Below are 15,670 nucleotides of genomic sequence, written 5' to 3'. Positions count from 1 at the left end.
TTCGGGGAAGCACAAAGAAATACAGAAAGAGAGAGCGAGAGATGTAGCTCTAGGCGACTTCGACGTTATGATCAGTGATGAAAGGAGGTGAGATTCATGCCTGCATTACATGGATCATCCGTGCGTTTCTCTCCATGCGTGGGTTCCCCATCCTTGTTAGACTCACGATGAGCGAACAAACAAGGGCTAAATATTAAGAACCGTGAAAACACTGGTTCGTCAGCACTGTCTGCTCTTTTCTGTGTCCGTGTTTCACTTCGTGCTAGAAGCCAAAATCACGTCAGCACCTGCCATGCGGCTAGGCTGTCATGTCTATACAACTTCTCAATCTGTTGGTTTGTGTGTGCCTGGGCCGTATTTGCTTGTGTTTATCCGGAAGAAATAGTCGGCTCTGGCGTTTACCGGCACTTCTCAGCTCCCTGCCATCCATAGTCCTGTGCTTAAAGCTCACTGTGTAGCCCAGTGTTCTCTTCGCTGCACACCAGGATGCACCGAGAAGACGCGAATTTCGGTGGTCCCAGCGGACACGGACCTAAGCGTTACTACTACTGTGTCGATATTTGCGCTATTTCGACTCGTCGCTCAGGCGAATACGCCGGCCCTGCATCCCGAGTGGGAGCTGTCTCTCACACAAATAACACGGCTTGTGGCTCGAAAAGCTATACCGTTACGCCAAGCAGGGACGCTCTTACGCGGCAAGATCGATAGCGTGGCGCTTGGTAGCGACGTGCGCTATATAAACAGCGCGTTCGGCCTACGTAGTGGGAGCGCGCTGCTTGATCACGTGTTTCTCTTCGCTCTTGTTTACCGCTTCCAATCTCTTTTGGGAATTGGCTCTTGTACGGGCTGCGCTGTCCTATCGGCACGTGAAACAACCAAGCATAAAAAAAAGCTGTCGTTTATTTCATGTTTGGTTGATACTCCCGTGAGTATCGACGGCTCTTACTAGTTAGTAACGTGACGCATGAGAGCCTGCATGTGAGCGGACTTCCGCGCTCTGGCGTCTCTAGTTTTTCTCGCGCGTTGTATAGGGACTTGTTTCACGGTTTCCTGAACACAGATCACTCTCAGCTAGCGTGGCGTGGCGTAGCGTAGCTTGCTTGCTTGCTTGCTTGCTTGCTTCTTGGCTGTGGATATGATGGATCGCACTTCTGTGTCTTGCAACAGGTTACTAAATATAGTATCTCGTGTTTGGGTGAAAGCACGACCTGATACTTCGGGGAAGGCGCCTGCGATGTTTCGTAGCGTGCACGTTACTTACAGATCAGACGCCAGAACAGCACTACCGAAAAGTCTAGCTATAGTAATGTACAAAAACTTGAAAGAGCGGGGCGTTATACGCCACGTTGGCGTATAGCGACTATGGCGTTGCGCTGCTAAGCTCGAAGGCGCGGTTTGCAAAAAAATTCCCGTGTACCGTACATTACGTACACGTTAAAGTACACGAAATTAATCTGGAGTGTCTCCACTACGACGTGCCGCATAATCATGTATATCACGGTTTTGGCACGTAAGACCCAGAATTTAAATTTAACAGCGGGACCGCGGTTTGATTTGCCTAACATCGAATCTGCTTAACGGCATTGTTTCCTGCGACATCTTCCTTTTCCTTTTTTTTTTGGGTATAGAGTCTCAGCGGGTATTTTCGAATACGCATATTCGGTGGGCAAGTGATAACTCTTGAATGTCCGTCATGAATCTTACAGGATTATCTTATGCATGCTCTGTGCGTTTTTGGTGTTCCGATATTTATTTCAGACGCAGTATTTTGCTCAAGAAAAGCTGCTATACTTGTCTGTCATACTTAAAAAATTCTGAGGACACCTAAGCACTTATGAGTTGTGAATGCGAAAGCATTAAGAAACTTAGATGGGCTAGTTAGTTGCTGGCTTGATGGAACATCGTTATAACGGCGCGTTTTGAGAACAGGACACAGAAGGAATGCAGCACACAGAACAGTCACCGAATGCACACATTATGGGCGACATGATTCTTTCTGTGTCCTATTCTCAATATGCGCCGCTATAACCATGTTCCATGAAGAGAAAGCATTAATGTAGAATTGAACGCCGCTGAGCGGTCCTTCGATTGATGAACTCTACGCGGGCAAGCGAGCGCGTTGAGACGCTTGGCCAACGCCTCAATTCAAGGCCGGTGCGCTTCGATTCGTGACGTCACGCTACCTTGCCCGACTGCCATAGAATCCAATGGGCAACCAGCGCTGAAGCTTCGCGTGCCGACAGCAGCGCCGTAACACACAGCCTAGCGAGCGGTAGACACAGTTTCCAGTAGCACACGCAGTGATTTCGTGTCAGCAAATTCACCGATTGTCTTGAGTCACACTTTTCACGGCTCCTCAAACGGCAGGGAACCGACGTGCTAGGACGTAGCAGCGCATGCGCTCTACGCAGCGCGCATGGCCATGGACAGAACTTGGCTGGCCGCATCGGGCTAGACAAACATTGATACAGGCGCACGTTTCTTATCGCTAAATATGTCGTGCCATCTTCGTAGCCTCCCTATCGGACGGTTTCAGCATATTTTAGTAACGCATGAAAAATGTCGTAGCGCCTCCTGGCCAGCGCTGGTTCCCCATGGGGGCGCTCTCTGTAGCGCGCCGCGGTGATTTTGACGTCACCGCTTTCGCCACGCCGCGCTTGGCAATGAAAATTTCGGTCAAAGTAGCATAATGTCATAAAGCAGAGTGCACAGGCCTGCTGTCTAGGAAGCGCTGGTTTGGTCCAGTGGGCAAGACACTTGGCTTCTCAGCGTGGGGTCATGGGTCGAAACTCAATACTTCACGTACCTTTCGAATTTACTATTTTTACATTAATTTCTCTATGACGATAACCGAGGTGAAGTTAGAACGCAGGCGAGAGCTTGCGCGGACAAGGAACGCGCGAATACCACATGGACGGTCTCAGGTAACTCAGGCTGTTCTTTTGGATAAGAGCGCGAGGGTGCCGTGTCATCGCGGCGATATGCCCCCCTCCCCTCACGCAACACCTGGCGCGCCAGCGTGGCAGCAGGTGTTCACCCACTCTGCTCTGTCGAGGCGCGCACGTGAAGTGACGCCGCAGCCAACGGGAATTTAGGTGCCGTTACGCTGCTGAAGACGCCGGCCTTTTCACTCAGTGGGCCATTTGATGCTTTCGCATAAAAAAAAGCAACCTCATGTTCTAACCGGCGATCAAATAGCTTCCAAATTTCGCCCTACTATATATTTCGCCCTATATAAGTGAGAAACACTTATATAGAGAGCGCTGCAGTCAGTGCTGATCTCGGAGTGTCTTCAAGCAAAGCGGGAAAATTTCTCGCAATCTATCGGAGTCTTGTCACCAGCTCGTGCATGAAACGAGTATGTCATTTGTTCGCGCAGTCCGACTCAGAAATTGAAAAGAAAGGAAGTTTTGTAGAATCAGAAAGAGCTTTGCCAGAGTGTGTATAACAGAATGGACTTTACCTTTACACTATAGGGATAATCAGTTAAAAAAAAGTTGCACACTTACAGTCTGCTCCGGATGAACTTCTCAGAAAAGTGACTGATACTTGCAAAATGCGGTTCGGATCTGTAAGCTATTGACACTCGAAAACATGAGTCAGACTAGGTTACGCCGCGCTCAAGAGGTATAGTACCAACCTATATACACGTGCAAGCACGCTCGCACGCGCGCACGTCAGAGTAAAAGTAAATACGCCAGGAAAAAACAGCTAACTCAATCAAAGCAACATCACGGATGGCTCGGTGACCGGACGTGTCTCGCATATCCTGCTTGCTGCGATGGATGTTGCTGTGTACAGCACCTGTACACAGCAGCACCTGTACCTGCTGCAGGTTTCTTCAGATTGGTGGGGCGCGTTTTAGCATTGCCCACTAGTTTCCAGGACTTCTACGTGTGGTACTGGAGTCCTCTCACTATTTTAGGCGTTCCAAGAGGTTTTGCCAGGGGGTTGTGCAGTGGGTACTGCTGCCACCCCACGACACAATTCTTGTTACTGCGACCAGGGCTTATCAGTGGTCATCAACGCGAGGTGTCGTTGTCAACAAAAGTGCACAACAAAACGACTGCGTTGCGGCCTCTCCTGCGCCGGGTCGGGCTTTGCACCCAATAACGCGCTGCCTCTGTATAGAAGCGCTTTTGCCGGCGCCGAGTGTACAGGGCGACTGTTTGGTGCGGAGTGCTCCCTTGCGAGTTACCCTGTTGGTTACGCACGCAAGGACGCACGAGTACAAAATGTACGGCGTGTTCTGCAGTGCAGCGCACTTTTTCTCGTTCGATAAAACGGCGACTGCATTTTCCTTTTTTTCTCTTCGCACGGACTGATGCAGGTTCCACAGAATGCCAAACCGGGCCAATACAAGATGCGCGTCGAGGGTAACATCAACGGCGTGCTGGGTGGTACCGGTTTCATTCAAGAGCAGGACATTGAATTCCAAGCCCAATTCCTCACCATCCTCATACAGACGAACCAGTTCGTCTTCAACTTCGAGCAGTCCAGTAAGTCGCTCCTCGCCTTTAACACCGTATATTCGGGTTTGTTGTAGTTCAGTGACCTAGCGGTGTTAACACCAAGTGTTTGCACGGTGGAATTTCTCTAAACATTACTGCTTTAGCCTGTTCATCCTAGAGCATCGTTATACTTTATTTTTTTTTATTCAACAGTGCGCTAAACTTAATTAATGCTTAAACTTAATGCTAAACTTAATGCTGCGGCTGCCCCCAAGTCCGTTACCGATTCTTAAATGTAACTAATGAATGTATAACAAAGTTTTTTTTCGGTATACCACATTCATATGATCATCAGCAAAGGCATGCAAGTTTTCCTAGTGTTTAGGGCGAAAGGAATGTGAAAAGTATGGCATTGTCTCAAATGGTTAAAGACAGAAAATTTTGCGCCTGCAAATGTACCGAAATTTTCACATGGCCAGCCGCAAAAATTAGAATTTTCACTTAATTCCTGCCTCACGTGTTCAGAAGCTCGCAGTCTTGTTGTGCCGGCGTCAAGGGTGTACTACACCACCGCAATGTTTCCGCCCTGAGTGACAGCGGTCGGTAGATAGAGACGTAGTTGGAACGTGACAACTAATCGTTTCTCCTTGTGTGTTGGGCTGCCGTTTGTTGGCGTCTGATCTCGTGGGTAAGCCAAACAATACGCCCGGCAGGCCAGCACCAAGGAAGGCGTCATATCCCACGAAGGAAAATGGGATGACCATTGCAGTTCCGATGTCTCCTCAAGCGGCAGTTTTTTCATCATAAATTAATGTAGCTTGCAAGGAACAAAATTTTCAGTTCTCCTTGTATGAGCGTTCCTGCTACTTTGTAACAGCTACAGTTGCGGAATGCTTCCGGCTTTGTTAGTATAATAATGCCAGCAAAAACAGCTTGTTTGCTGTGCTTATCGGCATTGCTGATTTTCTTCTTTTTTTTCGATTAAGGCAGTAATAGGAAACTACATAAAAGTCACATACGTGCATTACTAATAAATGTTATTATTTGCAGTTAAAGCCAGAATTGTGCTTCTCACGACTGAATTGAAACCATATGCGGAGCCAGTTGATGTCTACCTCACGGTAAGTTCGACATTATGGTGCAGAACATCTGTAATCAACACTTTAATTAAACCATTGATGCAACTATTCGAGCCAGTAAGCGTGCCGAATATGGCCAGGTATAAGAGTGTAATATGCGACTACGCTATGATCATTTATTAAGTGTAGTGTTCAACCAGTTTCTGGACCGAGTTATCATTTCTAACACACCCCGGTGTGCCTGAAATAGTATGCGCTCTCATTTTCAAACGCGAGTAGAGCTACAAATCTCGTTATGTGTTTACATTTTAATATCAAGCGCTTCGGCCGTGCCGCAGCGCTGCATAGTGTGGAATACACGCAGTCTGACAATTCTCTCGCACTGTGTACATTCAAATGCACTCACTATAAACAACTTAGTCGTTGCAGCCGAAATCACCTAATAATAGTGGATATGAATAAAGTCAACGAGGAAAATTAGCTTTAATAAGCTGGGACAGAATGAAAGTAGAAGGCAGACTAGAGGCGAATGTGGCATTTCTACACTGCTGAAATGTGTGTTTTTGATTTGTTGTTCACATATTTCTAGGATTCTCGGGGCATTGTGATGAAGCGGTGGCTTTCTCAGTACCCATACCTTGGTAAGTTCTGCGCCAATTTTTTTCATCTAATTGTCAAGTCGCGAAGTTCCCGTCCGTTTCTGCTAGAAAAACACTTACACATTGTGCGCGTGTCAGCTATTTACGTCTCTTTTGTACCGTGCATATAGGCGAAACGTAGCATTTATTTTGAATCACACATATAATCTGGCAAAAGAAAAGTGTCATGGTAAATTATAAACATATTACTTGACAAACGTACAGTTTGGCTGTCAGAGACGCCATATATACTATAGGTTGGCCAGATGGACACACTACAACTATAGGCCGATTTATGTACGCACGCCTCAAACGAAGTCCAAATCAGCGCCCAGGTTTCAAAAACGAGCCCCAAACAAATTATTGATTTAAGAGACTAGAATTGATTTTAAAAATGACTCTTTCCAACAAAGAAACATGTATGTCGATTTGCAATATACGTATGAGCTTTTAACAGACGGATGGTTCTCCTCATAATTGATATAAGGAAAAAATACCTGGTAAAAATGACACGGAGGATGGATCAAAAGGTAAAGTACAAGGTTGATTCGGCTGCTTCACGCGTTTCTGACGAGGAATGTGCACTACAATTGGAACGATAGTGCGCGAAGGAAAGAAAACTATGGAAATGGCCCATGTATGCGCCGGATGCATTGCGAAAATGGCAGTCGAACTCATTTGTCACTTTCAGTTAAATTTACTGAGCAGGCAACGACGGCTTCACAATTGCTACAGGCCATCTCCAGTAGCGCGTGGATCGGATAACTTATAGTTTCGCTTTGGACCGCTCGTATATAGGTTGCTATAGTTACCTGCACTCGCCTTTGTTGTGTTTGTTTGGGTGGCACTCCTAAAAGGAGGATGTGAACGGCGGTACGTCAAAAACCAGCAGCATACGAAAGGAGGAAAACAGAGGAGCAGGAATGCGCCAGCAGAAAGGGGGAAAGCTCGCGCCCGCCATTCTGAGAAAGGCTTCTCAGAGATCGTCACCAGGAGCTCACTTTAGTTTCGGCTTGCTGGTATACTCAGCACGCCACTAAGGCGACGGAAAATAACGTCGCCTTAAAGTACTGCTTCTGAAAAAAAAAAGGAACCACGAGTGAGTCCAGTAAAACGTTACAAGAGACTGCGGAATCCCGCAAGCAGCAGGTCCCCCTCGCCCCCTTTTCCCCACAAGATTACGCAGATTCAACACACATGTTGGAACCTATGTGAAGCGAAGCTTTCGTGAAGCTGATAATCAAATGCTATACAACTAAGAGCGATGCATACAATTGTGTTTACTTTCATCGTATGCAACGAGTAACCTCATGCAATCTTCATGCTTATGCGCCACGAAGGTCCCAACCTCAATCTCGCGCAATTTTTACTTTTCGGCACTACACCGCTCACGAACTACCCCGCAATGCAAACACCAAATCAGGTTGATGCACAGTGTGAGACGCATACGCAGCGCTTTCGCGAGGACGAAGGCTACGTGTGACGCTTGTGTATACACAGGAAAAGAACGACGATGAGAGGTGCATGCGCAGAGCATTCTAAAAATACTGGACACCGTCTGTTCCTTGGCCAATCCCGCATAGTGGGTATATGCCAGTGTTTGGAAACAGGACGAGACAAGAAGTGTGGTGAGTGAGTGAGTGAAGTAACTTTATTTTGGTCCAGAGAAGACGCAGGGGAGACCCCGCGCCACCCGGCTAGTCCCACGTAGGGACCGCCAAGCCGAGCTTGACGGCCCGGTCGCGGGCACTCTGGACGGCCAGGGTTTGGTCGCTGAGTTCGGGGCTGCCCAAGAGCGCAGCCCACTTATCCTCGCTGAAGGAGGAGCCGATGGCTTCACACCCCCACAACACATGGTCCAATGTTGCCCTTAGTCCACAGGCAGGGCAGTCCGCACTGGGGTATCTTTCGGGGTATATGGCATGAAAAACCGCGAGGTTAGGGTACGCACGGGCTTGTAAAAGTCGAAGGGTAACCGCCCGCGCCCTACATAAGGCGGGGTGCGGGAGGGGGAAGACCCGTCTTGACAGATAGTAGTGCGTGGTGATCTCGTTAAACGTAAGCAAGGGTTCACCGCGGGGCTGAGGGACTGCTGAGGCGGCGCGGTCTTGTTTCGAACATTAAAGGATTCTGCACCTCTTGTGCCACACGGCACATACCCATTCTTGAGGAGTGGTCAAGGGTGGGCACACACACTTAAAAAGAAGAAAACCCAAGTCAATTAAAGTTAGCGAGACTGGTCACCCTGCCGTAGTCGGAGACTCAGCATTAGCTTTGAGCGCCCGAGTTCCTTTAACGTACACCCAGAGGTTGGTAGGGTTTCTGCATTCCGCCCGCTTGTAGATGTGACTGCCGAAGCCGGGACTCAAACCCGCGACCTTGCGCTCAGCAGAAGAACTTGTTTAGTACGTTATTTTGAAAACAGAGGAGATCCCCGATGGCGCAGTGGCGGTTCTCAGCTTGAACTGTGTCCGCTGGGGCGGACCAAGGCGGGAGATAACGGGGACCCACAAGAACCAATCATTGCTGCAAGCGTCCCATGGAAAATACTACTGCTATGTTTGAGATCAATGAACAATTCCTGGGAAATATGCTACGGTTAAGCTCAGAAACCGCGAAAGAATAACTGTCAATTGATTGGATATTCCTATTCACAGTGACCGGGAAAATATACTTAACGATGAGAATATGCGACGTTTCCAAGTAAATACAGCTGAACAGTTTCTGGTAGCTTGTCTAGAGGAGTTTTCTTACTGAGTCGGCAGTGGCGTAAGAACCGGCTTTTTGCAAATATTTAATGTTGCGAAGAGGAGTCTGGGAGCGTAAGCGGCGTTACGTAATTGGCAACCTAATAGAGACATATATGGTATATGTAACTCGGTCATCTCTCCGTGAAGCCTCCCTCGATCATTGCGGAGCAGAACTAAGTGAAACGCCCATGTATAGTATTTCGTCGTAGTCTATTCTGAAATTGTATATTGGAACTGGTGCTAGTCTCTGGACTTCTAAATGGACGTACTTGGATACTGACACACTTCATTTTGGCAGTGCCGATATATGTCCGTAGTAACTACTTTACACGCTATTTATTGAAACTTTGTTGATTAACTATATATATATATATATATATATATATATATATATATATATATATATATATATATATATATACGGCAAATGACGCCCGCTTCTTCAAATGGCACACCTCAAAATAGCCAAACTACCTATCTGCAATAAGTGATTAAAAAGATAACCATCATGCAGTTCCATTGAAACGTGTCTTGCGGCGTTTTCAGTAAGAACGCGCACCCATGCACCGACACCCTCGCTCTGCTCGCAGGCTTCATCAAGGTCAATTTCGACCTTCCCTATGACTACGCGGTGGGCTGGTGGAGCATCAAGGTGGTCGTGCTGAGCCAAGTGGAGGAGCGCAAGATCCTGCTCGAGCGCTGGTTCACCGAGCGCTACGACGTGTACGTGACGGTGCCGCCGTTCGTGCTGGACACGGACGAATACTTTGAGGGCGACGTGTCGGCGAACTACACGACCGTGGCACCAGTCTTCGGAAACGCCACCATTCGCGCCTACGTGCGCCCCACCATGGTGCAGAACTACGACCCGGGCTTGCAGGTCGTGGAGCCCTACCTCGAGGAATACGTGCATGATGTGAGTGCCCGCCCCTGCATGTCAGTCCAGCGTTGCAGCTTACAAAGCCTCGGCATGCTCGAGCGCTTATGCTTTCTTCCAGAGCCCAGGTTGCTTGCTTGAGCGCTCATCACTATCTACAGCCCTCTTTTAGTTAAAGAACCTTATACTAACCCAGAAGCCGATTGGCCGCATCGATTCCTTCTAGACACGACGTGTGCTCCCCCGTATGCAGAGAGCTAGTGTTCTCGCTCTGTCTTCTTTCTTTATATTACCTCATCTCCCTTCGCCCCGTGAAGTGGGGCGGAGAGGAGAGGAGGGGTGTAGCAAACCCTCCATGCATCTGGTTGACCTTCTTTCCTGTCTCTCTGTGTTACATCTCTACTGAAAAAGTTCCGCAGAACCAGATACTTGCATAATTTTTCACTAACGGATATCATGCGTAATTTACATGGAACCGTGATCAATACCGTAAGAATGGCACAGAGGAGAGTTGTAAAAGAAATGAGAGGACTGACTCCACACACGGGCGTATCGATGTTAGGATATGATTTTCATTCCCTCCGCATGGGCTACAGCAAGTCGACATGCCACGGCTGACAAGCCGGCAGTGGTTCAAGCGTTTTTGTAACACTTTCTGCTGCCTTTATTAATGTCGAACTTGCCGTGAAGGCGGTGGGGACGAGTATTTCGAGCACTCACGTGCTGTAAACACTTCACTGTAAGCATCAGTACTGGTATGCGTGCGCTAGTTCTCGAGAAAGACAACCAGCCTTTCTGGCGAGAGCTCGCATCCCCGCAATTGTTTTGAAAAAACAACGCTATCACTAATCAGTACGGTACTGCACAGACATATTTTCCTTTCGCGCTCATAGCGTCCAGTTAAGTGCATTTACTTTTGCCAGGTCAAATAGTAGCGCCAGGTGAAATAAGGGAGATATTGAAGGCGACTCCTAGAAATTAAGGCGGCGACTTGCCACGTCATTTCATTCAAGCACATCTTATGCCTTCCATGAGCTCGTGAACAAGCACCGTCTTTTGATGGTTTCGTTCTCCACGTGAGGCTATCACGTGGTTCGCGCAGAAGGCTTCGCGCAAGCGCCCTTTGCATCAACCACTCCGTCACTAACACTGGTGTTTCTCTATGTTTGCTTTATCAGTTCCGGATGGGCTACCAGTTCCAGTTCCCCATGTCCGAGCTTCGCGAGTTGGCATCGCCCCACCCACTCGACAAATGTGAGATCGAAATAAAGGCTGCGGTGGGCGAACGTTTCCTGGACATCATCGTTAATGGATACGCACGCTCCCGCGTCATCAATTCATCACTCAGCCTAAAGATACTCGGCGTGAAGCCACTTGTCTTCAAGCCGGGCATGGTGTTCTCCATATACGTGAGTATGCGCAAACTGTTGTAATACCGGACTGGCCGTTGCATTTAGGATACGCGTCGTATGTTTAGGAGCTAAGTCACTCGTTTCTTTGTTAATTGTCAATAATGATAATTATAAACAGGTATGACAATACTATGAATTTGCTTCGCGCAACTGTACCAAGTAATGAAGGCTACTGTGCCAAACTATGCCCCGCAGGATTGCGGTAGGGCGCAGCGTTATGAAAGTACAGCGCGCCTTCAGAAAGCGAACTAAGCACTGTCAGTGACGCATATCAGACGGAAACTTCTTCGACGTCACGTACTGACGTATCGCAATGGCTTCCCCGAGTCACGTATTGATTGTTGACATTGTGTGCCCCGAAAGACGTAGAAGTGGTGCACACCCGATTAATCAGCCCCTGGGGTACTTGAACGCACGCCCCACTGACTCTTGTAAGTGCACAGTACACAACCGTTTTTTTGTTCCGATTTCGTGGCGGTGTGGTGGCCGCACTGGGAAATAGAGCCAGCTATTTCGCGCTCTGCTATGACTTATGCGATACGTCTGTTGTAAGATGGGCAGTTAGGCACGGCGCAACATGTTCACTGCTGGGTTTTGCGGCTTTTGCAGCCACATTAAGTAAAACAAGATAGGACTTGGCGTATTGTTCGATTTGTATGCATAGCTTATCTGGGCCAAGTACTTCATCCAGTGAGCAAGAAATGTCGACGCCGCGTCTTTCCGGCTCGCAGATTGCCGTGACATACCACGACTTGGTCAAGCTGCCTGAGGAGAAACTGGCCAGCTCCAACATCACGGTCAGCTTCACATCACAGGGCGGCGGTCGGGGCATAGAGGAAGTCGAGAAGCAGCCCGACGAGCAAGGCATGGCCGTCATCGAAGTGGAGCCGCCCGAGGGTGTCGAGCGCATCGTAATCAGGGTGCGTGCTTTCCTCTGCTGGTACCGCGTGTCTAATGACTTCTGAGCTCTTGATTGAGCCTCCTTTCATACTTTCATTTCAGATAAACACAAAAAAATACGCAACAGAAATTATCATCAGTGTTGTTCTCTTGCGTCCTGAAGCAGTAGCTTTCATTGGGTTTTCTTGAGCCGATGTCTTTGTCAAATGGCATATCCGTTCAAGATGCATATTCGTTCTTACCGCGCACAATAACTGAATGGAACACCTTACCATCAGACATTGCCTCAGAAACTGACTTAAGCTTCAAGATCTAATTTGTTCATGACTTGTCGCCTATTATTATTATTATTATTATTATTATTATTATTATTATTATTATTATTATTATTATTACTTCTTTGTTGGACTTTACAGTGTCTTTTTTCGTCGATGTCTGTTTGCTGTTTGCTTTTCATTGTGGTGGCGTTATGTTCTCCAAATATGTCCTAATGTGTCCTCTGAAATCTCTCTTTGTGAGGGAAAGTTGGCATCCACCTGAAACTACCCCGTGAAGTTGTAAAGGAAACCGATGCGGATTTTCTTAGTAGTTTTATTGGGTTTCCGCAGAACTCACTTCCATACTTCTAGTAGGCCAACAGTACGTTATCCTTAGTAAAGTAAGCTAAAGTTCCTAAATGCACCATTTTAAGAACCGTAGTCTTTTTCTTTATATCTTTTTATATGAGGCACGATCGGACGTATTACTTGTGTGAACTTATACATGATACCACGTTATTATGCAAAAAGTTGCCTTTTTGACTCAGAACACATTGAACTGGCTCTTGCAGGCGAGATATCATGATAAAGAAGACTCAGTGGAAACAGAAGCACTTGCAGTTGCTCAGCATTCACCAAAGAAGAAGTACATACAGATAACTACCAGCACGACGAATGGCATTGTAAGTATCCTGGCGACTCTTACAGGCACTTCTGCGTCAACCTTATCATAAGCGCAGGCTGCAAAGAAAAAGAAAACAGGAGTGATTTTCATTAGTATTTCAAATTACTTGAACTGCTTTAGGAATTACAGACGTGCGCGAAAACCTGTTGCGGTGTAACAACCAGTTGCTTCTCTGGAGCTTGCGTACAATACCTGGTAGCTCCGTGCTCCCAAGCATCGAAAACGTTCTCAATCAGCGGCTGCTCGAGGTTCGGGGCACCATCACGAAATCTTTACAATCTCATTGGATTAGGGAAGAAAGTTTCGAAGGCATTCTGCTAGCTCCTGGCCTTTTCTTTCTTCCTCATTTCCCGCCGTATTTTTCCCATATTGTTCTTCAGCGCTGAACTAAGGGTTTCAAAGAACACTTGTAACAGTGCTAAGCGCTAACCGGCTATTTTATAATTAATTGATTAATTATATAATTATAATTAAGATAAAGTCGGCTCTAGCAGGATCTTGTGTTCTTAAATGATATTTTATCGTGGTGATACATATGTGGCTAAATTACTACATGTTTTGTGTGTCAAGTTGCACAACGTATCACCACGATAAAATATCATTTAAGAACACAAGATCCTGCTAGAGCCGACTTTATGTGCGTACTTTCCTGCTAGAGATAGAGATGTCCCAGTCTCGTTTGAAATTACTGGAAAGCATGAAGACGTTTCACCAGTAATGCATACGGTGTACCAAGCAAAAAAGGTCTCTCTACTGACAAACAAGCAGCTGTAGTTCATACGTAATTGGCGAAGGTCCTAAAAAATAGTTCTTCGCCATGCCGTTACGCTGATTTTACCCTGTCGAAATATATCAACGTGTAAAAATAGAAAACAGGACACACCTGCTGCGTATATTCTGTAAAACTCTGTCCCCCAATGATGTTTAGGGCCAACATTTCAGTATTCTTGCTACGACTTGAAGAATCCTGATACAAACTTGAAGCGCGTGTATACCACCATTACTTGAAAGCTGGTACTCTAGTGCCTCGAACATTTCAGACACTCTGGTTTAAGTGTCTAAGCAGAAAAAGAAAATCCAACACTAGCAACAAATAGCACAGAAAATGCGATTAGAATGAAAAAAGTCCCAGGTTCCCACAAAAGGCGAGGCATTGATTGCGATAACAAGTTTGGGGGCAGCTATATTAAGTAAGGATAGCAGCTTTATCGGCCATACGAAGTGGTTAACAAAGGCACACTAACCAAATTGACAAGCATGGTGTTACGCGCGCGCTAGAATAGGTGAGCACATCTCACTCGATGACCGCGGACACTCGCTGTCCAAACGCAGGAGTGAGTAAGCGCGACAACAGCAGCGAGCGAATTTACCTTCGTGCTGCCGCTCGCATCAACGCGAACCAAGTGAACACACAGCGCGCGGCGGACTCTGTATACGTCGCATGTGGCTTCCTAGGCAGAGCGGCCCGGGTGGGCGCGCGGCTGACCGCGCCGCCTCGAGTAGAAGGCGTCCCTGCCATCCCTACCCATCGTTTTTGGATTCTAAAAACGTTGATCCCTACCCACGGTGGACCTTGTCCCCGGCGCAGATGGCCTTCAAGATACAGCGGCCAGCGCGGGCCGCCCGGAAGAGAACGCGGTTCCCCTCCCTGCACTCCCTCCGCGTGACGGAAGACGGCGCGCTTCCTCCCTTGCGTGCGCGAGATTGAGCCGCGATGCCCGGCTCACCTTTGCACGCTTCCACTCGCACACACAGCATACGGCACGCGGCGACGATTTAATCGCCGTTGGACTTTATACGGAACCTCACGGCGACCGCGACGCTGACGGCAGAAATGCGCTCAGAGTGTCCATATAATTGATATCGCAATAAAAGTATGCATTGGAATCTTGCGTCGAACCTCATCGGCAAAATTTTACCTTCAACATATAGTGAGATGCTGCAGAGATAGAGCAAGGCAGGCACGGGTGCTAGCCAGGACTGAGTTCGGTTGGCTACCCTGCTTTAGGGCAGGTGTAAGAAAGACGAAAGAGGCGACCTCAAACGTGCGTACGCGTGCATATCAGGGTCCATGATGGGAGTCTAGTAGGTGTCGCAGCGCTTGTTTTTTTTATTCAACTGTCAGGATTAATGAGGTACGAGGCCGAGGTCCCAAGACCTCCACTTTCGGGAACTATGTCACTGTGCCGACGTACCAGACGCCTCGTTGAGCAAAGAAAACTTGTGAGCAGTGTGCTATACGTATCTCTACAAGAACTTGAACCTGGCCTAAGTAGTATTTACTGTATAACAGGTTTACCGCTAAAGAAGACAAAGAAGCTAGCTGATATGTGAACTAATCGCTGCGTTCTACGCATGTGTAATCTTTGTATAGATTTGTCTACACGTTTGCCTAGGTTGCGTATTTCCTAGTTCCTTTCGAAATAATTGAGGTATGCTGCAAGTCTATTGTAACTTGTCTTTTCTTTTAATTTTTTCAGGCTGGCCAGTACGCTATATTCCACGTGCGCACCAACTTTTACATCAAGTTCTTCCACTATTTGGTGAGTCATTCCTGGTTGTTTTTTGGTGGCATCTGTGTTAGTGAAGTATCGTTAGTATTGGTATTCCAAGATGTTTTA

The 15,670-nt window shown here is 47.3% G+C and overlaps 1 protein-coding gene across 2 annotated transcripts in view; it reads left to right on the top strand.

The window, feature by feature from the left end:
- Positions 1 to 15,670, top strand: part of LOC139050825 (CD109 antigen-like) — a 103,315-nt gene that overhangs the window by 51,403 nt on the left and 36,242 nt on the right. For both annotated transcript variants that reach the window (XM_070527603.1, XM_070527611.1), the window contains exons 3-10: positions 4,331 to 4,499; positions 5,502 to 5,572; positions 6,120 to 6,171; positions 9,509 to 9,834; positions 10,974 to 11,204; positions 11,939 to 12,127; positions 12,937 to 13,047; positions 15,530 to 15,592. In XM_070527603.1, coding sequence (XP_070383704.1) covers positions 4,331 to 4,499; positions 5,502 to 5,572; positions 6,120 to 6,171; positions 9,509 to 9,834; positions 10,974 to 11,204; positions 11,939 to 12,127; positions 12,937 to 13,047; positions 15,530 to 15,592 — 1,212 coding nt within the window. The remainder of the gene's footprint in view (positions 1 to 4,330; positions 4,500 to 5,501; positions 5,573 to 6,119; positions 6,172 to 9,508; positions 9,835 to 10,973; positions 11,205 to 11,938; positions 12,128 to 12,936; positions 13,048 to 15,529; positions 15,593 to 15,670) is intronic.

This window comes from Dermacentor albipictus, chromosome 1, assembly GCF_038994185.2.
Source record: "Dermacentor albipictus isolate Rhodes 1998 colony chromosome 1, USDA_Dalb.pri_finalv2, whole genome shotgun sequence".
Taxonomy (NCBI): domain Eukaryota; kingdom Metazoa; phylum Arthropoda; class Arachnida; order Ixodida; family Ixodidae; genus Dermacentor; species Dermacentor albipictus.
This window is presented reverse-complemented; position numbering and strand designations above follow the sequence as displayed.